This window comes from Pelodiscus sinensis, chromosome 6 (assembly GCF_049634645.1).
Source record: "Pelodiscus sinensis isolate JC-2024 chromosome 6, ASM4963464v1, whole genome shotgun sequence".
NCBI classification, from domain to species: Eukaryota; Metazoa; Chordata; order Testudines; family Trionychidae; genus Pelodiscus; species Pelodiscus sinensis.
Window position 1 is genome coordinate 62,061,417 of NC_134716.1, and position 25,272 is coordinate 62,086,688.

At 38.5% G+C, this 25,272-nt stretch overlaps 1 protein-coding gene across 1 annotated transcript in view; it reads right to left on the minus strand.

The window, feature by feature from the left end:
* The window catches only part of WDR36 (WD repeat domain 36), a 49,541-nt gene that overhangs the window by 21,032 nt on the left and 3,237 nt on the right, over positions 1–25,272 (minus strand). The window contains exons 3-13 of the mRNA XM_006134450.4: positions 23,916–24,016; positions 23,020–23,137; positions 20,052–20,184; positions 16,937–16,991; positions 15,171–15,303; positions 14,273–14,448; positions 13,531–13,651; positions 9,431–9,496; positions 8,591–8,674; positions 2,696–2,850; positions 12–126 (exon numbers count right to left, since the gene is read on the minus strand). Coding sequence (XP_006134512.1) covers positions 12–126; positions 2,696–2,850; positions 8,591–8,674; positions 9,431–9,496; positions 13,531–13,651; positions 14,273–14,448; positions 15,171–15,303; positions 16,937–16,991; positions 20,052–20,184; positions 23,020–23,137; positions 23,916–24,016 — 1,257 coding nt within the window. The remainder of the gene's footprint in view (positions 1–11; positions 127–2,695; positions 2,851–8,590; positions 8,675–9,430; positions 9,497–13,530; positions 13,652–14,272; positions 14,449–15,170; positions 15,304–16,936; positions 16,992–20,051; positions 20,185–23,019; positions 23,138–23,915; positions 24,017–25,272) is intronic.

Sequence of the window (25,272 nt, forward strand, 5' to 3'; positions counted from 1 at the left end):
CAAAAGTTCACCTTTTTCTTCACCATAATGTCCTCTGTGAATGCCAGACTGCATGTTGTATACATCTATATGTCCTGTTGAAAGCCCAATTACAGCAAAGTTTCCACATGTAGTAATGTCAACTGCCTTGAAAGAAAAAAAAAAATGAGAAAGGAACTTAACATACACAGCTCATTAGCAAAGACAAAATATATTTAATTGTAGATGTGTTTGTCTATATGCAGCAGTTACAAAGCATCTCATAATATTCATAAAGAAAAATCTTCAATCTCTCTATTACAATTTTCTTGTGAGCTTAACATTAAACCAACCAACATTCACCACCTCACACAAAAAATAAAGTTATTTGCTTTCTTGAGAGAAGTTATGATAAAAATAAGCATGACAGAAAGAGTAAGCAATGAAAATGATTGCTGCTGAATTGTTTTATGTGCACTCATAGCCACCTAATAATGTTGTTTACAATTAGTTATTGATCACATGCATCGTACTGCCTGATATCACTGTAACCTCAAAAACGAAATGCTCCATTGCACAAAAAGACAGGCTAGGGGAATTAAGTTCCAGGTCTGCTGCCACCATACTTTGGTGCTAGAAATTGAGAATAGGTTGAACCGCTCTCTAGGTTGACACCCTGGGGACCTGACTGGTGCCAAACAAGAGAATTTGCAGAACTATTGGAGGTCAATATTGTCTGACAGCATTATCAACTACTTAGCTGGCTCTTAGAAGACATTTAGGGGTAAATTAAAGCTAAACAGGAGCACAGAGTAAAGAAAGCCAGGACTGGTGGTTGTAAATTATGGAACTGCAGGAAACTTGGCCACACCCAGGATAAGTTGACATCACGCTAACTAAAATCATGTCAGACCAGAGAGTTCCAGATTAGAGAGGTTCAACCTGTAACAGTACAGTATCTGAAAACAATCAACTACGGATCTATGCACACAAGAGGTGAGTGTTGACATTTTAGATCTTACAACCCAGAACTAAAGAAGCAAGAGACATCACAAAGAGAGGTTTGGTGATGTGTGTGAAAAGACAATTCAGACCAATAGTTAAACCCACTGTATTTGGAACTGCAAGATCACCTAACACTACCAAATTCCAAAGTGCTAGCTAGCTATTTGCCTATAATGGGATATTTGTAAGTTCCCTGATGCACCACTTCAACATATATAAAGAATTCTCTAGTCTAAATTCTCCATGTCTAAAATAGCATAATCTAACTGCTTAGCAATATATTTACTTTTTTAGCTGGAAAAGATTTCACTCATCTGTAGTAAGCTGAGGGCAGAAAAAATGATATTGCATAATAGGAAACAAAACAGAATATAAATGGAATATATTCTGAACTAAACTCAGGGAAGTCATATCAGGAGCTGGCAGAAATCCCTATATTTAGGTTGCCTAACTCTTTTCATTATTTCCAGAATTAAAACCTTTTCTTTGAGAAGCTCTCACACTTCCATAGTTTGCAGCAGGCCTTTGAAATTCCACAGGGTAAATACTCTTAGCTACAGAAGTGCCTTTTTGGCTTGTCCCTTGAAATTTCAGCCTGATTATCCAAGATATACATTGTTTTAAGAAAGAATCACCAATTTTTCTTCTCTCACTTGGGTTCTTCAGGAAATTAAATGTTGGCATCTTGCCAAAATAATAAGGTGAAGCTTCTAAGGCTGGTTTATGCTACTGCAAAAGCACCAGCAACACACTCTCCCTCTCCTGCACCGATGCCCTCCACTCCTAAACCAGGGCATCTGGGAGCTGCTGAAGTAGTGGGGTGCAAGAGAAGAGCAGCCCATTTCTACTATCCAGCCACACCTTTCTCTGAAACAAACACACAGCATGATTCTCACTTTCCCTCTGGGGCACCATATGGGGCAAAAGCTTCCCCATCTCCTATACACTCAGACTAGTGAATACCAAGAAGGGCTCCCTGTACCCACATGTAGTACATGGCCCCAGGAGCCCAACCTGCACACACTGGTGGGCAACCTGGGTTTCACAGGCAACCATAATTTTAACCCTTTGTGCAGATGCATTATGATAAATACTATTGTATTTTTCCTATGGAACTCTTAATTTGACCGCACTGGTTGGATATCAACAATGCAGAATTAAGGCTGCCTGTGATATTCTAAATTTGAGTGCTCAACATGGCATCCTTACCATTCTTTTAATGTACTTTTTTGTATGCAACTTAGAATATGCCTACCATTTTCAAAGATGTTAATCTTGAGACAAATATTACTCAACAGATCCTTACAAAATAGTCATAAAAGTTAACCAGACTAGGTACAAAATCTTCTCTCCAATCATAAACAAAGATGAAAGTGAGAGGAACAAAGGAACACACTATATAAACATTTATGGAGTAACTACTAATCTTCAAATAATTGGACCCCATAAAACCAAAATTTGTTTTTCCACCAATTGATTTCTGAGTCAGGTAAAACAATTTTAGATAACTTGGAGTTTCAAGATGAAGATTCAAATAATCAGCATGTATTATTACTCATTTTTAAAAACTATTAATCCCAATTTAGATGATAAATAGAATTTTGCAAGGCTTATTTAGATGTTTACTAAGTGCTTCCTGGTCTCATGTATTCAGTTTCTGAACAATTGGATAGCAAATTAGCAGCCATTCTACAATATAAAAGATACACAATTACTCCAAAATTAAACTTACTGTTGCATATATATTAAGAGGTTTGTTTTTGCTGAATGCTTTTGGTTTCAGTTTATGGGCTCCCATGGAAGTTTTCTGGTAGTTCCAGGTTGTACAAGTTATATAACCTTGATGGCAAGCAATGATCCCATCCCAGTCATTCTGACGTGCTATCTCTGCAATACAATCCAAATTGCTTATTACAGAAACTGACATTCTGAAATAAGGGATTCTTACATCACAATTTATGACATTTCCAAAGCCATTATGTGACAAAGCCATTGTAATTTTATATTTTCACTGACTAGTCAAAAGACTATAGTAAAAAAGCTAGAGTAAACAGTGCTAAAATATATATTAAAAATACAACTGGAGATAATGAACCCGAACCACATATGGAAGCTACATTCTCACCACTAGAATATGAATTGTTACAATCTAGATTTATAACCATTCTGTACACAAGGGTGGATACGTTTTTTTAAGTTATTAAAACTTGTTTTGCATTGGAAACTCGTTTATTAAACTGGCAGGATGCTGGGAACAGGGTTGCTGAGGCAGCTCTCTGTCACACCAGCTTCCATTTTAGGGGAATAAATTAATGCTGGCTGGACATAACCTGGCCTTAATTGAGGAAGCAAAGACAGCTGCTGCCTAATTATCCTGGAGCTGTATAAATTACTCAGGGAAAGGAAGCCCAAAAGGGAGTAGAAAGGAAAAAAGTCAAGGAGGTAGCTTGTCCCTCCTACAGACAGAAGACAACTAGCTGTCCACAGTGAAACTATAATAGGAATAAGCCTGTGAAATAACTGGAGCAGTGGTTACTAATGCCAGAATTTCAGAACGACTTTGTAGAACTAAGAGTATGTCTGCACTGACACCCTAGTTCGAACTAGGGTGGCTAATGTAGGCATTCAAACATGCAAATGAAGTCCGGGATTTAAATATCCCGGGCTTCATTTGCATGTTCCCGGGCGGGCGCCGTTTTTAAATGCCCGTAGTTCGAACTACCTGCCCACGGCTACACGCGGCATGGACTAGGTTGTTCGAATTAAAGCTCCTAATTCGAACTACCGTTAAACCTCCTTGCAGGAGGAATAACGGTAGTTCGAATTAGGAGCTTTAATTCGAACAACCTAGTCTGTGTCGCGTGTAGCCGTGGGCAGGTAGTTCGAACTACGGGCATTTAAAAACGGCGCCCGCCCGGGAACATGCAAATGAAGCCCAGGATATTTAAATCCCAGGCTTCATTTGCAAATTCGAGTGCCTACATTAGCCACCCTTGTTCAAACTAGGGTGGCAGTGTAGACATACCGTAATAGAGGCAGGAGCCAAAGGGTCTCAATAACAAAGGAAGTATCTGTTGTATTTTATTAACTGAAATGATTGTTTTTGACCTGTACATGCTTCAAGATTTTAGAACTAGCACAGTTCAACCTCTCACAGTTCGTTTTTATTCATACCTTTGAAAAGAAACAAAACAAAAAACTCAAAGAGCTGTCCTGCTTTTTTTCAACTCCCAAATAGTTTAACTTTGAATGAACTATTGAACTGAACTGGATGAATGAACTGAAGAAAATATTCTCTCACCTGAAGACAAGTCTAAAAACTTAAACTCTAGGCAAATGACTTCCTCCAGTTCAGTGGTTTCAATTTCTTTAAAACTTAGCAAACATACTGGTATTTATTGTTTTGCATCTAAATAATTAATAGATCATAAGAAGGCAAGCAAGCCTTAACGTATAGTTTATCAATTTCAATTAAATTTTAAAAGGGTCTATTTAAAAAAAACAAACTGGTATTTAAATAAAATATAAATTTTAATTTTTAAATAGATTTTTATTCACACTGCTGTACCTTTTTTACTAGGCTTAACAGAACAATAAGTCTGCACAACTTTGGACATTGGAAAAAATAAAGAAGCAAAGTGAAATTCTTCTGAAAACTGCTCGTTAAAAGCTCTGGAGATAGAAATAATCTAGTTAAGCAAAAAACACAACAAGCAGAAGTACTGCTACATGCTCTGTACTGCTCTGTACATGTCAACCCTGAACTGGAGCAATTGCCTTTAGTAGTAAGAAAAGATTAGTCCTTACATCCAATCATTGAAATCTGAGACTACTGTCCAAGGCAGAACCATACAAAATGGCTGCCCATCGTAAGCTGACCACAGAAGATCTCACAAGCAGGAGCAGGTATAGGGGGCTCTGTCAGTAGGGTGGAACATCTTCCATACAAGGGCATAAGAACTTAAACAAAATAATTATTCTCCCCTGCTCACGCCTCTCACTGCGGCAAAAACCAGCCAATGAGCTGGATCTGTAAGCAGGTGATAAAACAGGCAGGCAATCCCTCTCTCACCCGGGAATTGCATCGTGGGAACGCCTGGCCTGATCACCCAGATGCCTTGCTCCCCCCCCCCCCCCCCGCTCCCGAGTGTTTGGTAGACCCGAGTGGAGGCAGTTAGAGAGCATGTGGCTGGCCCTTGTGTTCCTGCTGCCTTCAGAAAGGGTATAATCCCCTCCCACACCGTTTGCCATCAACTCTGTAATTGACCTGCTTTGGTCCCCTTTGATGTTCATTGATTGTTATTCATTGGAAGTTTAGTTTAAAGGTGAGGAGGGTTGTTAGTCACCCAATCACACATAATTGACCACTAATAGTCTTTCTTATCCCACATTTAGATAACAAGTGTAAATAGTTACCTCCATGAATGAGACCAGCACTAAGGTTGCCATTGTCAACCCCTGGGGGTCCACTTCGCCAATTACTGCGATTTAGAAAATCCCCAGGGAATTATTTGTTATGGCCTGGTGATGTTTATTTTTTATTTTAATGATGATCTGGCGTCCACATATGTAACTGTAATGAGTTGCAATTGACTATAATTGACTGTAAATCATACTCAGGTGAACTCTCCCAAAAGTTAAAGGAGTGCCAGTGTTTGTAATAATAAAAACCAGGATTTCTCTTTAGTTTTGAGTCATGGTCTCATCCTTCCAGCATCCCCTTCGAGCCTAGAATTTTAGCGGGGCAGGACAACTACCAAACGACCAAATTAATGCCAACTACAGTAATCATTTGTGTGACATGGATATTTGTTCACTAAGAAAAGGAAAGACTACCACCTTATTTCCATGTGGAATAAAGAGTCAGATAGAAATTTGTACCTCCATTTTTTCTGTTGTTGTCCTGTCCACTTAAGACAACGAAAATTACTATAAAAAAATTTCCTCTGCTCCCCCATTCAAAAATTGAATATGCTAGAAGTTTGCACTTATTAATTTAATTGAATCAGCAGTATTGTTTTAAAAAAAATGTATCATTGGAGGCCAGTGTTCTCTCTAAACTGTGCAGCAGCACAGCTTCACGGGTGATTAATCAGCCCCGCCCAGTCAGTCAGCTCCTTGCAGGAACCCTGAGCATCTGACTGGGTGGAGCTGATTAATTACCTGTGAAGATGTGCTACTGCACAGCTTAGACTAGAAGGAACACTGCTGGAGGCTAATACTTTTGTTTCACCACCCCCCACGCTAAGAGCTCATTACCTGTAGGAATCTCAAACCTATATTCTCTGAAAAACAAACCATGAACGTTCACTAATTTGATTTTATTAATTCTCTATTGCATTAGCACCTACATGCCACAAATGAGAACAAAGCCCTTCTGCAAAAGATACTATACAGAACACATAATATGAGCTCATCACTACCCCAGGAGCTTGTAACTGTTATCTGATACATACATGCTAGGCATAGTATACCCTATGTTAATAGGTATTACGTGCATGGTATTAATAGAATACGCATTATATGTATGGCTAATGGGAAGTTATGTTAACTGAATTTATTAAGCTCTTCCCACAATTTGAGCACTCCACAATATTCCGCAAAGCTTAACGACTCCTTAGGTATTAGACAAATAGGCAACTTGCCAAAACCAAAAAATGCATGAATAGTTTGTAGCAAGTACAATTAGGAAACAGGTATAGCAGTGTGGAAAAAAAATCTATTTAAAAATTTTAAATCCCAAATTTATTTAAATTAAATACAAGTTCATTTTTTAAAAATAGATCTATTTAAAATTAAATCAAAACTAACAACCTATATAAATGCCTAAAACTTAGCAATATTTAGAATGTAGTATTCAAAACAAAATAAGAGCAAGTGTAAGAGGAACAAACAATGAAGCTAGACTAAACTAATAGGTTATGCTTAGGCTTTGTCTACACTACACATTTTTGCGGCAGAAAATTTATGCTAATGAGTTCCTCATTAGTATAAATCATGACCCATTCTCATATTTTTTGCCCTTTCTTTTTATGCAAGGGTTTTTTTACGCAAAACGGAAGCAGCTACAGTGCTTCTTTTTGTGCAAAAACTCCTTCCACAAAAAGAAACGGCAGAAAATATGCTAATGATATCACAACTTACGCTAATGAGTCCCTCAGAATATTTTCTGCCGCAAAAGTGTGTAGTGTAGACGTAGCCATAGAGTTTAAGTGACATGTAAAACGTGAAACTTTGAAGCATACTTTCTGTGAAATATGAAAATGCTGCAAAAATCTGATTCCTGGAAGGAGACTACATATACTCTCCTTTTTGTATTGCACTGCTTTGTCTCTAGACAATAAATTAGGCTAAGTTCAGATATTTAGTCACTGGAACACGTAAAAAAAATGAACTGCAATTACAGACAAGAAAAATGCACAGGAAGGGAAACAAAAAGGAGAAAAATATAGAGTGATTTTATCCAAGGCCTCACACTTGATCAGTGTCCATGCTAGGAATAGATCTCAGGTCTCCTGGCTCTCACTAGTAACTTTATCCACTACAACATGTTCCACATCAGATAAATTCTAAATATTTTAACACTCTTGAAAGACTTGCACTAACAGCCAAGTAGGTCAACAAGTTTAGGTAACTTAAGGACATGGCGCTATAACCTAGTATAACAATTACAGAAACACTGGATAACAATTACTATGGAAAGAGCCAAACCAGGGACATGTGTTACGCAATATGTGACCAACCAAACTGTTAGCTTTAAAATTACACAAATTATAATTGAACATTATCTTGTTACAATACACAGGTTATTTATATGTTGACATTGTTAAAATGAAATTGGCACTACAATTGCTTCTGGTGCAAGAGGATGGGGTTTGGGGACATACTCTTAAATAGAAAATCCTTCCAATGTATTATCACAAATTTTTAAAAAAATCCAGTCTGAGAAACATCATATTGTAGGAACTATAAAAACCATACTGAACTATTTCTCTTCATACATTCATCCACATACAATTTTACAGACAACACAGGATTGACACATACATTAGTAACAGTAAGATAATTTGACTGTGCCATGAACATGCATAAATTGCAAATAGCTATTTCCTTACACTAGCAACTTCTCCCACTGGTTCCCCGATTGCTAGTCCTACAAACTTAATTGGGAAAATATAAAGAAAGTGAGGGTGTTTCTGACTTGTGTATGACCAACAAAAATTATTCAATCAATATTTAGTTAACAATTCCAAAGATGCTTAGATACCTTTGTTGGGTCTGTAACTATAAGGAGAGTTTTCAGAAGGAACAGTTTATATCTAGAAGATGTCCATTTTGAAGTTTGCATGGGACGCCACGACTCTGTCTCTTTCAGACAGAAACACGCTTCCCCTTTCAGAGCCGTGAGTGCGGGAGCCGCAATTTTTTCTTTCAAGAGCCGCATGTGGCTCGTGAGCCGCAGGTTGGCCACCCCTGGCCTATACCATTCTAACACATCTCCTCTAAAAGATTAATTGGGGTTTCTGATAAATTTGTAAATTTCTGAGTAGGTTACAAAAATGTAAAAATGAAGGTTACTGTGAGTAAAGGGACCGTTCTCTCCCACATGTTGTAAAATATTACCTACCTGTTGCAAATGTTGTGATGGGTGGAAGAGCCAGTGTGTCATACTGAAGACCTTTCTTTTTTGATTTCTTTTTGTTTATAGAACCTTTAAAACACCAGAACAATGTCAGCAACTCTAAGTCAGTTTGTGATTACAGATTTTTTTTAACTTTACTTAAGGTATTGACTATTAAATGTAAAGTTCACAGTAAAAGTAGAGAATACATTAATTCTTGTTTAAAAAAACCTATTTCTAAAATGTACCAATTAAAACTTAACCATTCAGCTATTTCTGAGTTTGAGATTAGAGAGAAAAATTGTTTTACCCATGTTAAAAAAATTCCTAAGAGATTAAATAAGGAACATAACATACTTCTAAAATGATGTCCTAGCAGGGGAAAAAAAGCCTTAAAAGCCACCCTATTAGCTAGCTGCAAGGTGCAGATGGAAGTGGAGAGGAGTTTGATAGCCTAATTCAGGACAATACAAACTAAAGGGGTGAGCTAGAAGAGAGAAAGTAATAGAAAAAAAAGATGCCTACAATTATTTTGTTTGCCAGTACAAAATCATTCATATTCAAAAGACTAGAAATTATTTCCCACAGTAGAAGGATATAGGTTTTAAAACGTCAGTCTTTAAATTAATTTGAATCAATTTTCTAAAACGTTTTATCATACTACTACACAAAAGATAATTCACATATATTGTATATAAAAATGTGCCCTGAAGCTCATCAGGCCATATCAGATATGCATTGGCAATCATACAAATAAAAAAAACAAAAAAGTCTTCTTTAATACTACATTTTAACATAATTAAAAAATGCCACTCTCTTCATTTGTACATTTTTTGTAGTACTTACCATGTCCTAAACTTTTATTGAACCTTTCATGCACTGTAGAAAAAGACTGCAAGGTTCCATCCTGACCTGGTGGAATAATAAGAAAAACGTAAATAACTACCCATGCCAAAGTTATCAAATGACTTTTTCTGATTTTTGTAACAACAACAAACCAGCATGCTACAGAAATAGTAAAGCAATTTATGTCCAAATTTTGACATACAATAGTCTCAGACAAAAAGAGGATAATCTGGAGTTTGGGTTAAAAACATAAGTTTACACATACAAAAAGCCCACAAGTTTAGAGTTACCCAAAACAAGCACTATGAACCTAGGAAATGAGTAAAAGTTAACCTGCTTGGGTTTCTTTAAAGATTAAAGCATCAAAAAACAAACCAACTAACTCTGCTATCAGGGAGTAAAAAAAAAAGGCAGATGAGTGAAAACAAGGAAAAAAGGCCTCAAGGGACAGAGATGATTCAAGTATGTAAAATCCCATTTAACCAATTCCGTAGGCTTTTCCCCAGAATCTGGGTCCCCAGCTGATCCCAGTTCCACTGAAATGCTGCACAGAGCCCAGGATCAGCTGGGGCCATTCCCAACTGATCCTGGGCTTCACAGTGCTGCCCCTTTGAAAGGCTGCCTCAGTGTTTCAAAGGAGCAGTCCCCGCACAGCTGATCCCCAGCTCAGCTGTATGGCACTGCTGCTTTGAAGGGGGGAGGGGGGGGAGAGAGAAATCAACTAGTCAACTGACTATCTGATAAACATTTGCTTATCGGATAGTCAACTAGTCCTTAACATCCTTAAAAACTATACAGCCCTAATACAGCCTGTTGATTATCAATACACAGTTTCAAACACTCCACTGAATACATCTTCCTGCCAAATAAGTCCACTCTCTTTTTGCCCTTTGATTTGGGTGTGGCAGTCTGATATCTGTGTCACTGTCTCATTAGCTGCCATTACTAATAACCCTAGACATGCATGGGTACAGACACTCAAAAATCTTGAGCAGGTACATAATATTTTCTCATTGCCCTTTTTCATGTGGGAGAGACTGATGATGGGCTCTGTCCTGGAGCTTTAATAGGCACTAGTATTGCCTCATTAGTTGGCAGAGACACTTGGAAGGACCTAGAATTGATATCAAGTGATACTGATGTCAGCTGATACGTGGACTAGTAAAAGTCACCCATAATGAGTTATGATTACTGTAATCAGTTAACCATGCAGGACCAGCCAATCACCTGCCTGTGGCATGATGGGCTCAGCCCAAATAGCCCCTGCCTGTGGTGTGGAGGGCTCAGCCCAGCACAAGCAGCTCCTCACTTGCAGCAGGCTCAACCCAGACTGCCTGGAGCAACCCACAGCACAATGGGCCTGGCAGGGCTGGTGTGCCCCCCACCCCACCCATGGAATCCCAGTTAAGCAGTTAAACTTAATGTTTAACCAGTTAACTGCAGCTACTCTTTCACAATTCCTCACAGGCTTTAAATTCATTAGAAGAAACTATATCATATGGATGGATGAAGAGAAAGCCAAGACTAGAGAAGATTGAAGCTGTTCTGCAGGTTGTTCCTCAGCTTTTAGGACTTCTTCCTGATGCTTAGTACTGATCCCAGAACCAGATGCTGTGAATGGAGCAAACCAACGTGCAGGCTGCCCCCAGATAAGAGCAGTGAATAGGTGTAGCCAGACAGACACCCCCCCCATATCATCCATCTTATTTGCCCCTCTGAAGCATACAGGGCAGAGAAGGAGCAATAAAATCAGCATAGTCTATGCTGGCTCATCTGATCCTGAGAAGCTGAAAACATAGATATGAGGAGAGAGCGATTAAGGCAATAAGCTGGCCTCGAGGCTGCAAGAAGTACCCGGCTGGCACCCATGTTGATACGAACACACAGTCCCTGGGAGAGGAATTTCCCACTGAGAAAAGAATGCCCAGTACTTCCAATTTAGTTATCTCTCTTACAAGTGTAAATTAAGTTCACAACTCCCTTGTAAGAACTGGTCTCACAAGAGACAGACCAGCACCATTTGGCATGATAGATAAGAAAGAGAAATACGTGACCCCATGGGTATAAAGATGGGTCCAGCAGCACACTCACTTTGAGTGTCATTCTACCCTCTACCTGCTGGTCGGGTTAGGTGTTTGATCTCCCGAGGTTCTATGGGGACGCCCACCTTGTATTTTTGTCTTTCCTAGGAATTGAGGGACCAGCCCTGGCCTGACACGCTGGAGTCGAGAGGCACAGAAGGGGGTAAAAATTGTACCTGGATGTGGTCCTCTGTCTTATGTGTACACAGACTTAGAGCTCTTTAAAGATTAAGCTGTTACTTGGTACTATTATTTCTGTTTTCCTATCTTTATCTTCTTTGTAACCATTTTTAAGATCTATATTTTGCTAGCAGTTAAGAAATAGAATAGCCATTGCAACCATATGATTTATAAGCTTCCTCAATAAACCTGTAACTGTTTAAGCTTTAACCTGACTCCTTCAGTTGCTGTAACAGAACCAGGCACAATTTAAAAGAACTTCAGCCGGTCTTAAGGGACAGATATAGGGAGAGCTTGGGCGTTTGGATTTGTGTCACTCCCAGGTGGCAGATCTGTTGGGGGCACTTCTCAGCCTCCCCCAGGCTGCCCGCTGCGAAGGAATCACAGATTCTAGCAGCTGAAATCTGAAGTGTAATAAGCTCTCCCTGCAAACTTATTGGGGCGCTCGTCAACCTCCTCCAGGTTGCCCGCTGCAAGGGACCCCGGTCTCAGCAGTTGAAGTCTCGGGTGCATAGCACACACGCGCGCACACACACACACACACACACACACACACACACACACACACCACTCACTGCCCTGACCGTCGGCTGACAGAATTGGTGTAGTCGGCAGGATTGTGCTACTGGTTCACATACAGCAACATGAAGCCTGTCATGATAGACATGGATTTTAGTGGTATAGAGAAAGGGTTTGCCCAGGAAGGTTGGGGCAACCCAAAATGGGATAGAGAAATGTTAGAAAAGGATTGGGGAAATCTTGAGGAGTTGTGGGTGCAGTTCTGTAAGTATACAACTGCCTGAAAGTTAAGAATGGGACAAAGCCTGAGTCTGAGGAAAGGAGCCACTTTCCATTTAGCAAGGAAAACAGGATCAGGCCCAGACAAGCAGGCAGGTAACAGATAGATTGAAGGCCTTGTGGTAGAACTGAGAAAAAGGCAGTAAGTACATGTACTGGAAATCTAAATCCTTAAAACAATACTTACAAGAGTAATATCTGAAACAAGGCCAGTTTTTATTTTAGAGATAAGAAAGTGTTTTAAGAAAAGAAAAACACAGAGAATGGAGAGAATTGAGCAGTTGTGCAAATGCTAAAATGGTATAGATAGAAAATTGTGGTTTCTTTGCAGCCATTCTGAAGGAAAAATGGGCCCTTTTTCCAAAGGAATGTCTGTAAATAATCCAGGCAAATTTGACTCAAATCTGTACATTTGATTAGAGAGACTGCTAAAAGACCTCTAAAGGTTTGAGAGAAGAGTGCTTAGGTTTCAGTTGCACTCTCCAATTTGTGCTCACCTCTCTTTCCAGTACCATTAAAACAATCCATAAATAGGGTGGAGGGGAAACAAGAATTAAAATAACTGGGAGGGATGTTAAACATAAAAAAACCTTACTAACTAGAACAGATCTATTTTACACATCATCATACACAACACAAAGACACAACTGTTCTGGTAATGAACAGGAGTTCTGATAACTGCCATGTGTGATAAGAAGGAACCAAGTGAGGTTAAAAGCAGATCTGCCTTTTAAACACTGGTGCATGACAGCAGAGGAAGCTCAAACCACCCAGCAGGCACAGCTGAGGGAAAATGTTTCCCTGACAACCCAGTGTTAAGGCCCTGACATCAAGCATGGAATGCACAAGTACAATCACTTGAAGAACTACTCAGTAATCTTAACGTACCTAAACAATTAGATACGGTAATTGGAAATGTACTGTCAAAATCAAGACCTCGATAATCATCTCCTTCATCATTAGCCAATAAACTGAAACATTTATTAAATAAACAGCAGAGAACAAAAATGGGTAAATTTGAGTAAATCAGAGAATTTCTACCTGCACTGAGAATTTGTTGACCATTTTGCCCATGGTATCTGATTTTTGTTGGAGGAGCACTATGTCCCATTCGGCATCTCAACAAACGACCACCACCTCCAGGGCCATCAAAGATCCATATCTGCTCAAGAAAAGCAAAATGGGACATCAGTAAAAGATCTGAACAACAAAAATAACCATGAGTTCAGTATCTTGAGGATTACTGAATATGCTGATATAACTGAAAAGAGCTTAGCACAGGAGAGGACAATTTTAGAAAAGGGAGGGGGGGCACTTCACAAATTTTTGAAGCGACCCCAAGCTGCCCTAGGAAGGGTGGGGCCTCAGGTGAAAGGGGTGGGGGCAGAACACTTGTGTCCCCTCCCTCCCACAGATCCTGATTGACCGAGGGGGGAGGGGGGACAGAGGGAGCATGTGAATTCCCTAGGGGCCTAGAGGGAACTGCCAGCTGTTCTGAGCATCTGGTGGTTCTCTCTAGGTATGGTGTGCCCCTGGCATGTGGGAGTGCACAAAATCGCCTCACACCCTGCTCCCACACTTTAGGGGGTGCATGGTGCCTAGAGTGAAGCACCAGCTGTTCAAAACATCTCCTGGCAGGGGGAGGAGATTCTGCACGCTCCCCCATCCCCAGGTCTCAATTGGACTGGATCAACCCCCCTGCAAGGCCAGATCCAGCCCACAGAGGCTCTCTTGCCCACCTCTGGCTTAGCACAATGGGTAGTAGCAGAAAAAAGTATCTTACCTTTATAGCATTATCTGCACCATTAGTAACAAGAAGTGGCTCTCCCTGGACAAATGACATTCCAGCTACAGCTGTGGAATGGGCATTTCGCATTTGACTAATTAGCTTGTTCTCTTCAAGATCCCACAGTGCAATATGTCCAATAGGACTTCCAGCTGCCATGACTGGATGCCCATCTGATCACAAAATGAAAAATAAAATCAACACATACACAAGACCTATTTACTATATATTGTTTACAGTTTTCAATCAATCCTTTTAGCTTTTCAAAGAGTCCACATAAGACAAAATTAAAATAGTAATTTATCATAATGATCTAATTTTTAAGATGGAGAAAATGGCACAGCAGCATCAATAATAAGGCCAGGGGATTTACAATATCAGATCAGACCAGGCATATCTAGTTTTGTATCTAAGTCTGACAATGGCTTCAGAGGAAGATGCACGAAACCCTACCATGGACAGTTAATTGGATCTCTTTAGCTTTCAGAGTTAGATGAATGACAAGAACGGGTGCTACTCACACATCTCAGATATTGCTTTCTGGTAGTATGCTTAGTCACAGATATTTTACCAGCTGATACACATACCTTTTCAAGTTGGAGTTCACAATCATTAAAGCTAGATATCTATTTTGAATCAATGTTACTGCTTGCAAATGAAATTATAAAATATTGCTATTTACAGATTTTCATTGAAATACTCCCCTGTAAGATGTCATTTTTTTTCGATGATTAAAAAAATAAAAATCATACTATTAATCTTTGTAAAGTTAAAAAAGACACAATCCCAAGTTGTGTGCCTACAATATCTAAAATATATAATTCAGTGTTCTACTTTGCTGTTAATATCACCATTTTAATTTCATCTGCACACTAATCAAACTGCTAGAATTTACCTGTACGGAAAGATATTGCTGTGATGGGACCCCAGTCTTGCTGAAATTTCATCAGTGTTTCATCAAACTTAATGTTGTGCACAATGATATGACCAGACACGAGACCGATTGCAACTACATCAACTGCTGGTGCCTGTGATTACAGTTAAATTATGACAGAAATTAAAACAGATTCCACTCCATCCTTCTGTATTTTTCCTATTAAAAAACATGATGTACACTTTAGCATATATTACAACATCACTTGGTCATTTACTGTTCAGACTGAGCTTACAAAGCAAATGTATTTCTTCTCAGCAAATTAGGCAGGGATACTGCTCCATGCTAGCCAAAAAATTAAGTTTGAAATTACACGAAGTCAGAATGAAACCCTTCAGTGCACAAGAGCAACAACATTTAGTGAAGTAGGAAGAAGTTCATGGATATGCAACTAATGGGAAGGAATGCATTAGATCAGTATAAAAATAATTTAACATATATTTAAGCAATTAACCTTTCCTAGAAAAATATATCTTGGTAGATAACAGTACTAGATGTCTCCCTTTAAATATGTTTGACTAAGTCTAGTAAATTTCAAATCTGTTACTTGTTCGCTGTATGCTGCCCAATCTGTGCACGTAAGGGACAGTGAGAGATATTTAACTAAAATCGGCACAGTATAAAATATGCCCAAATATGCACATCCGCACAAATATGCACATTTTCTGCTGCATTTCACAAACTTAGTTTCTGTATGGAATACGTTACATCAAGTTGTGTGCAACCTATTTAATGTCCATAAAGCTTTTCCTATACCAGTAATCAGGGCTCGACAAATCCGCTTATCTACTCGCCCGTGGCAAGTACATTTCAGCCAGTTGCCCCGTTCACTGGCGGTTCACGCATGCGCAGTGTGGGGCTGGCGAGTGGTTTTCATCACGGTTTGTCAAGCCCTGCCAGTAATACTACAGGTACAAGTTAACCCAGTGGTCCCCAACCTTTTGGGGCTGCCAGGTGGCTGGGGGCAGGGCTGGGCCCAGGGCTGGCACCGCGCATGTGCTGGGGCGCAAGAATGGCTCGGGCCGGCCCTGGTCACTAGGCGGGCGCCTGCAAATACCTCATAGGGGACCACTGATATGTATGACACTGAAGTAAATTTAAGTCTAAAATAAATGGTTTAACCTTACAGTCAAGTACTGAATAAATCTTACACTGATTCCCACCACATAATATCAATTTACATACTTTATAACTGAGCACTAACTAGTCTAAACATCAAGGTGAAACTAAACATATTGGCAATTCAAGTTAATTTGTCTAAAATTTAAATTGTTTGCAGCAGCTTGCACAGACAGTATTAAATGATATCGCCTCGTATCAGACTTTTAGTTTGTTTTTAACAGTCCCCTGCTTTTTCTTTCTGAAGTTGTTTTCATTTTGGGAAAAGTGTGGTATTTTTTCCCTATTTCTTTTAAAGCAAAAGAAATTTCAGAAGCAAGAAACTGGCAACATAATTAAGTGACCTACCATACGTCAACAGCCTACAAATAGTCACCAAAGTAGTCCTTACTCACTGGAGTAACTACAATGAAGTTAAGAAAGTTATTTGTGTTAGTAAGGGTTTATAGAGCTGAACTAGACTATATGCTTCTCAGAGCAGAGATATTATCTATACTCTCTGTCCACAATATGCACCTTTAGCATTGTACAAGAATGTTAAACAACATTGACAGAGGTTCTATAGTTAGTTACCTTTTCTAAACTAAAGCAGTATCAAAAATACTAACCTGTTCAAGGGTTGTCACACCAGAGCCCCATCCTGGAAAGGAGTATAAAAGTTTGCTGAGAAAAGAAAATGTTTTAAAAGTTACATTTAGAAAAAGTCTACATCAAAATGAATGTAACAAGGACATCTGGAAAGAAGTGTGAGAGAATGGTGGCTAGCAGTAAACAGAAACTTATGCAATTTAAATGTTAGGGTAACATGATTATTTATATGGAAAAGTTAAAAACTGTATTGGTGCATTGTGTCTTTCGGATGAGATTATTTCCAGGCAGAGCAGTGGCAAGTGTGAGTGCAAAAGAAACTGTACATGAGCTTCTGATTACAGAATGTTTGAAGCATGATGCAACGTTATTGATTAGAAAATGACATAGCTAAGAATATGTACTCTTACTGGAAACACCAATAAAAATATTCTGGTAAAATAGTTTGGCTCTGTCCATTAGTTGAATAATAAAACAAAAATTTTAAATTTGCATACAATACAAAAATCATTCACATCTTTTTTTATACTTGTGTAACAAGGCGGATTCACTTAAATTTTGATTACCATAAATACTCCCATTGATGGCATGGGATTATGTAAACCAGGGTGCATCTACACTGCAGGGCCTAACTCAAAATAAGCTACGCAAATTGAGCGACGTCAATGTGTATCTTATTTTGAAATAGCTTATTTTGAAATAGCGAGTGTCTACACAGCACTTATTTGAAAATTGAGCACTCTTCCTCCAACTTCCCTTATTCCTCATTGGTAAGTGGGAGAATGCTGAAACTAGATCAAGCAGTGAATTCATTTCAAACTTCAAATCACTTAATTTTTGTACTGCAATTATAGCACCATATAGCCACCTTTTATTTTTATTCAAGAGGGATACTACTGAAAATTAACAATTGCTATGGGAACAAACCTTAAATCACTTGACACTAGTGTAAATTCTCATTAAGTGTAGTGCTATACATTTTCACACTAGATTTACCCGGCGCTGCTTGAGTCCTCAACTCAACATACTTTTGTTTTTTGGAAAATAAAATTGGGATCAGGCTAGGGATAAGAGGTTCACTATGCAGGTTGCCCTGGGGAGAGAGGACAATCCCAGTCCTCTCTCATCACAGCAGCTGGAGGCCAGGTGAGAAGCACCTCTCAATGGCCACTGCAGATCCAGCAGGCACAAGCAGGGGAAGGGTGCATGTCCCCCAGCTGGGGCAGGTCCAGGTTAATCTGCACTCTCCAGCCAGAGTGAGGAATGCAGCCAACTCTGCACTTTCCCCTTGCTCCCTGATGAAGGGGAACAGCCAGCAATGTTCCCATACAAATCAGGGGGTGGGGGGTTTCAGACCACCCTGCTCCCTAAAGGGCACCTGGTGGGTGGGAGTCTCAGGACTGGATCCCTAAGGTGGAGGGGAAGAAGGGGGGGGAATAGAGGACTGTGCTCCCAACTAGCCCCTTGTACCTGTCTGGTGATTCTGTCTCTTTTCTGTATGGTTTTCAGAGACACAATTCCATTCCAAGCACATCCCATTTTCCTGGCACAACAAAACCCTTACCTTTAAGTTATAAGAGGGAGCTGCATACCAAATTTGGTGATCTTAGCTCTTACCATTTAAGAGGAGTTCTTGAACAAAACAGACAGACAAACTTTCAAAAATATAGTAGTTATATAGTGTGTGTATGTGAAGACTAGATCAATACCCATAGTGAGGTCTGCCACTCTAGAGTTGGAAATAACAGGTTAATCTTTCCATAAGCTGTCTAAGTAATTGTACTTTAACTTAGTAGGACTGTGAAAGCGTGAATGTGTACATTGTTACACACAGCCACCCCTCCCTCCAATGTGCTGCTGCCTCTGTAACAGAGGCAGCAGCACAGGGCGCAGGCTGCTCCCTGGGAGACATCTTAAAAGCCCCAATCCATATGTAAGTGTGTAACCATCAGCAGTTACATGTTTACCTCAAATTCTTTAGAGACTGTGCTAGCTAATGTTATTTTAAAAATTTAAGTTTCTAACTCTGGTTGTGAAGATATTCTGAATGTGTCCCAGTGCAGTGGCAAGTCTGCAAGAAAATATAGCTACTGCTTCGATCTTAAGGGTCAAATGCTGCTTCCTTCCACACAGGAAGTGAAGGCCCTAAGACAGTGAGGGACAACCAAGGCTCATGAGTTGGCCACATGTGTGGCCCACTGAGATGAATGAGGGCTACTCAATTCCCATAACCGCAATGGTCTGCTGGGATAGGATAATTTTGCAAACTGCACTTGTGTACCTAGAATTTGCAGGGTGTGCTAACTGAATAGGAGCAGCACTTTGACTGGATGCAGAAAGAACGTGTGGCTCTCACAGTCCATGTTGCGTACAATCAGCACACATCTCAGTTTACATGTTCTTGATTGTGCATCTCACTTTTGTAACATAAGTAGGAAAAAAACTACATGGACAAAATCCAGTAGAATCTGGCGATATTGCGTATGGGCAACAGTCACACATAGAACCCCAATGGGCTGTAGGTAGCCCTTAAGCAGCAGGTTGCCCATCACTGCCCTAAGATACAGTAAAGCCTCCACTCTGCAAGGGTGAGGGGAAGGAGGAAAGAAAACGTAACAGTCTATACAAGAGGACTCTCCTGACAGTGGAGTTTTATAGTTTGGCAAAAAGAGAGCAGATGAATGGTTAGATTTGCCACCATATAAATTCACAGATCTAATGAGCCCATCACACATGAGCGATAAAGGCCTACCAGCTATTACAAAAGCCACGTGCTAGATATGGTCTTTTGTATTAATGTGATTATTGGAAGTCAATGGGATTTGGCCATCTCAGTGTATAAGTCATTTTGGAAAATGGCATTTTGAAAATCTAATAAGACGAATGAACCCACAGCATCATTTCCATTACTTCACAGCAAAAAGTTCCTGGCTAGAAAAATAGCACTTTCAGCCACATGAAAGAATCAGCTAACTTGCTCATATTTCTGAAAACACCACAACACTCTGGGACTCTTCTGCTGACGGAGTTAGACAAATAGATCTATATTAACAGATCACTTAATTTAGAAAACTTTAAAACTGTGTAAAGCTCCATCTTGAGTGTGAAATGTAGTTAAAGAATGAAGGATCTTACTTGGATTTTACATTCCATAATTGCAGGCTTCCTTGTTCACTGCCAAGAAGAATTTTATTTAAGTAGGTACTTGGATGCATAATTGCAGAAACTGCAAAAACAGCCTTATCAAAATTCAGTTGTAGGTATTCTTCTGCAGACATAAGAAACATAATAGTTTCAGAATAACATAATAGTTATTGTTGCTATTACAAACATTCCACATTAGCCATTACTTGCACATTTTTAAATACTAATCATTCCACCTTTTACATGCACAAATGAAAAGGAAGCCTTACAACTGGCATTTCTTGCCTGGAAGTGCCAGAAACTCGTATGAAGCTGCTCAATCCCATGGCAAGATATGAAGCTTACTTTATATTACCTTGCTTTAAGTTATGATAAGAGGGAGCTGCATATCAAATTTGCATACCAGCAGAACAGATTTATACCATCATGAAGGATTTTGCTTTCTGAGCAATACATCTCACCTAATCAACATGTCTTCTGTTTGCATTATAACAAATAGTCTTTTTAATACATGAATTCCAACTTAGAAGCATAGTCGCTATTTTAAAGGTTGTTTAATAGCACAAAGCACCACAAGAGAACCTGTCAGGCTAACAAGCCATTACTCGATACCAACACCTAAGAATTCTCTGAAAAGAAAGAATTAAGCTACTGAAGTGTGATCCCACCTAACAGCAAGCCATCAAAACCTTATTTAGATTTGGCACAATTAGACTTTAATAATTTCAGTGGGCAATATTTTTATTTTTAAGCATTTTTTCTATTTTAATTTTCACAGTTGTGGGAAATTATGAGAGGGGTCAGACAATGGGGTAGACAATTATTTAATGAGAACAGATTAACTTTTTTGAATTTCAAAACTTTACAACTATTAATAGCAGAGCTGTCAAACTGTTAAATTAAAAGTGATTAATCATGTTTAATCACACTGTTAAAGAATAGAATAAAATTTATCTAAATATTTTTGGATGTTTTCTAGATTTTCAAATTAGAACAGAATGCAAAGCGCACAGTGCTCAATTTATATTTTCATTACAAATATTTGCACTGTAAAAAATAAGAAATAGTATTTTTCAATTCACCTAATACAAGTGCTGTAGAGTGCCATCTTTTTATTATTAAAGTTGAAGTTACAAAAAGTAGAATAACAGTATTCAAAAATAAAACTGTAAAACTTTAGAGCCTACAAGTCCACTTAGTCCTACTTCTTGCTTAGCCAAATACTAGGATAAACAAATTTAGTTATGATTTGCATGAGGGAATACTGCCCCCGGTCTCTTGTTTACAATGTCACCTGAAAGCAAGAATGGGCATTCACATGGCACTGCTGTAGCTAGCACTGCAAGATATTTGTGCGCCAAATATGTATGCTAAAGATTAATGTGTCCCTTCATACTTGAACCACCATTCCAGAAAACATATGTCCATGCTGATAACTCATTCTGCTCAATAATGATCTAAAGCAGAGCATACTGACATGTTCATTTTCATCATCTGTATCAGATGCCACCAAGAGGAGGCTGATTATCTTTTTTGGTGGCTGTTCTGTAGTTTTTCCATTGGAGTACTGCTCCTTTAAGACTGTGGCACATGCTCCACATCTTATCCTCCTCAAATTTTGGACGGCACTTCAGATTCTTAAACCCTGAGTCAAGTGCTGTTGCTATTTTTAGAAATCTCACATTGGTACCTTCTTTGTATTTTGTCAAATCTGCAGTGAAAATATTCTTAAAATAAACATGTACTAGGTCATCATCCGAGACTCTAATCACATGAAAAATATGGCAAAACATCAGTAAAACACAAAGGCGACATACAATTCTCCCCCAAGGAGTTCAGTCACAAATTTAATTAACACTTTTTTTTTTAAATGAGCAATAAGCAGCATGGAAGCATGTCCTCTGGAATGATGGCCAAAGCATAAAAGGGCATATGAATGTTTAACATATCTAGCATGTAAATTCCTGGTAACGCTGGCTACAAAAGTGCCATGCGATCACTAGTTCTCACTTTCCAATGAGGATGCTGCCTGCTTATTTATAGTATCTCCTGGAAATGTAAACAAATGTCTTAGTAATAGGCTGAACAAGAAGTAGAACTAAGTGGACTTGTAGGGTCTATTTTGTTTTTGAGTGCAGGAATGTTAAAAAAAAAATCTACTTTGTAACCTGCACTTTCATGATAAAGACTCTGCACTACAGTATTTGTATAACATGAACTGATGACATGAACTGATTCAATTCCTTTATCATTTTACAGTGCAAATATTTGTACTTAAAAATACAACTTGAGCACTGTACACTTTGTATTCTGTGTTGTAATAGAAATCAATATATTTGAAAACGTGGAAAAGAATCCAAAATATTTAAATCAAACTCCACGTTCTCCAGCAGCATTTTTTTTATGCTGCCACTCTGTAAGATTTCAATCACCATCAGTAGAAAGATTTTTCCACTGTTTGTGCACACATGGTGAAACTGACAAAAAAAAAATCTAATCCTTTTAAACATATTCGTTCAATAACATGCAAGACTACTGAAACAACTAAAAGAACAGCCATAGGCACTTAATCATTTTCTACTAAAGCAAATAACTTCTGTGCCATACCCAGAGTCAAAGATACTGAGAATTTTAGGACTCTCCATGACACCAAGATTCCTTCACCAAAACTTTCATGAACAAAGAATGTTAAGAAATAAGGAGTTATTCATGATTAGATATCTGCACCCACATTCTTCTCCTCAATTCTTATTCTTCCCAAAGTCCACTAATGAAGTTCACTGCAGGATCAGGATTGCAAACATCAATGCAGCAACTGTTTTATTTTTGCCCTAAGAAAATTAAGAACTTTGACATACTTATTAAACAAATTACCTTATATTATTTCATGTTTACTGACTTTATCACATACCAGCGATACAATTCTGTACAATTACAGAATGAAGAAATAATGACTCACCTTCTGACTGTATATCCCAAACAATAAGAACATTATTAATATCCACAGAGATGACATGATCACCAAACGGCTGCAAAAGGTGAATCTCTCCTTTGTGACCCTCATATATATGAACTACCTATGGTTTCAAAGTGCAAAATATTTCAGGAGAACAGTTCACTTATTTTGATATAATTGAATAACAACAACTATCTGTAACAGAAATCTGTTAAAACATAATTTCATACTAAAGGTTGAACCGCTGTAGTTTGGCACCCTCAGAACCTGAGAGGTACTGAACCAGAGATTTTGCTAAACTACAGGAGATCAATATCATCTAGCAGCATTACCAATACTTCCACTGCTTACTGGGCTCTTAAGACATTCAGGGGTAAATTAGAGCTAAATAACAGCACACAACACTGAGAGCCCAGACTGGTGGCTGTAAACCAAGTTTATGGGATTTTGGGAAACTTGGCCATACCCATAGTAAGTGGACATCCAGCTAACAAAAATCATGCTGGACCATGGATGTTGCTGGATCAGAGAGCGTCGGACTAGAGAGGTTCAACCAGTATAATTTATCTAGGAAATATGACCCTTTATTAGGCCTCATTTATGATAACTTCCTTAGTACTGAAAAATTGCATTTGGCAAATCTTAGTCATTATATTTTCCACTTTGGCTCCCTGAAGTTTATTTCCTTATCGGAGTGCTGTTACTTTATAACTGTCACAGCCCACCACTGTTAAATCTGTCCTTAAACCTTTTTATTTCAATTTATTCATTGGTGTTATTGCTGAGCATTATATGGCTGCTGGTCTAAAACTCAAATTAAATTACTGTTGATATGAGTAAGTTATTTAAGCAAGAAAAAATATTTATATTCGTTTAGTGCAAAAATAAGTGATAAAAACCTCTTTGTTGCGGGCAAAAGCATGGAGAAGGTTGCCATATGAAGCAAAGACCAACATTCTGTCTGCTGCCAAACAAGTAATGTCTTGTAATAAAGCATTACCTATGAATAAAGAGAGGAATAAGCTCGACAATATTCATTTTCACAATAAAAAGTCTTATAATGTGTCAATGCATTCAGGGTTGTAACTTAACAATAAATTAAGGTGCACAACAAAGAAAACAGATGATCAAATATTGTCTTTGGGCAATACCTGGATAAATTATTTGAAATGTTTTTATTTGGATTGAACATGAGAAAATATGTAGGAAACACTGAGTTAGGGTATGAATTAATTTTTTTAATTTGGCTACATAATACATGACCAAAGCTATCAAAAAAATAACATTTTCAAGACTAACAGCCCAAGAGCAGCCTTTTTAAAAGATCTGAATGCATCTTAAGATTACATCATACAAGTTACCCAAAAAGTATTTTCATATTTGTCATCAAATCTTTAGGTCAGTTTCACACATCCCATTGTAAAATCTATCCCATTGTAAAATCCAACTTTTGGTAGCTTATAGCTTTGCCAACCTTAAATCATATGGACTGAAATTTTTCATACTAAGTGTGTCCTTAAGGTTGACTGTTTTTAAAAGGAAATGCTAATGTTGCCTGTGCAATCTTAATTAGGGGACCCAAGTGCATATATTCATTACATACAGACTGTAATTACATAATCCACAGGACCTCAATTCAGTGAATAGGTTGGACGGGATTCAAGGAATTAATAACGGCTGTATACTTAATTTGTTGCATACTAGCCCCCTGTATACTTGTCACAAATATTGGAAGGTGTAGTGTATGGGGCAGGAGACTGCAGGGGAGAAAGGATAGTTTGTTGTTAAGGCAGATGAATGCCACACTGGTGAATTGGATTCTACTGGATAATTGGATTCTACCCTTTCCTTTGATATAGCGTTCATATGGGATACTAAACAAATCACTTAAACCAAACCTTTCATGAGTGGCCTCTACGTGAGATACTAGTATTTACATTTGCAGAACTGCTGAGCACTTAAGTGCAAATAATGTCAACAGCAGATGAGCTTTTCAGATATGAAGTATTACAAAAATACTGAGTACTCTTAATAAAAACCCCACACCTCAGTATCCATTCCATAAAATGGAGATACTATCACCAAATCCCTGTGAAGATAAATTCATTAATGATGTGAAGTACTGAGATACAAGGAAATGGCCATGAGGAAATCTGTTTTCAGTTCAGGATTTGAATAATGTGTATTATGTAACGGCTGGGGCCACACTTTATGAGTAGGTTAAGTAACCTTGAATATGTATCCATTAGGGATGTG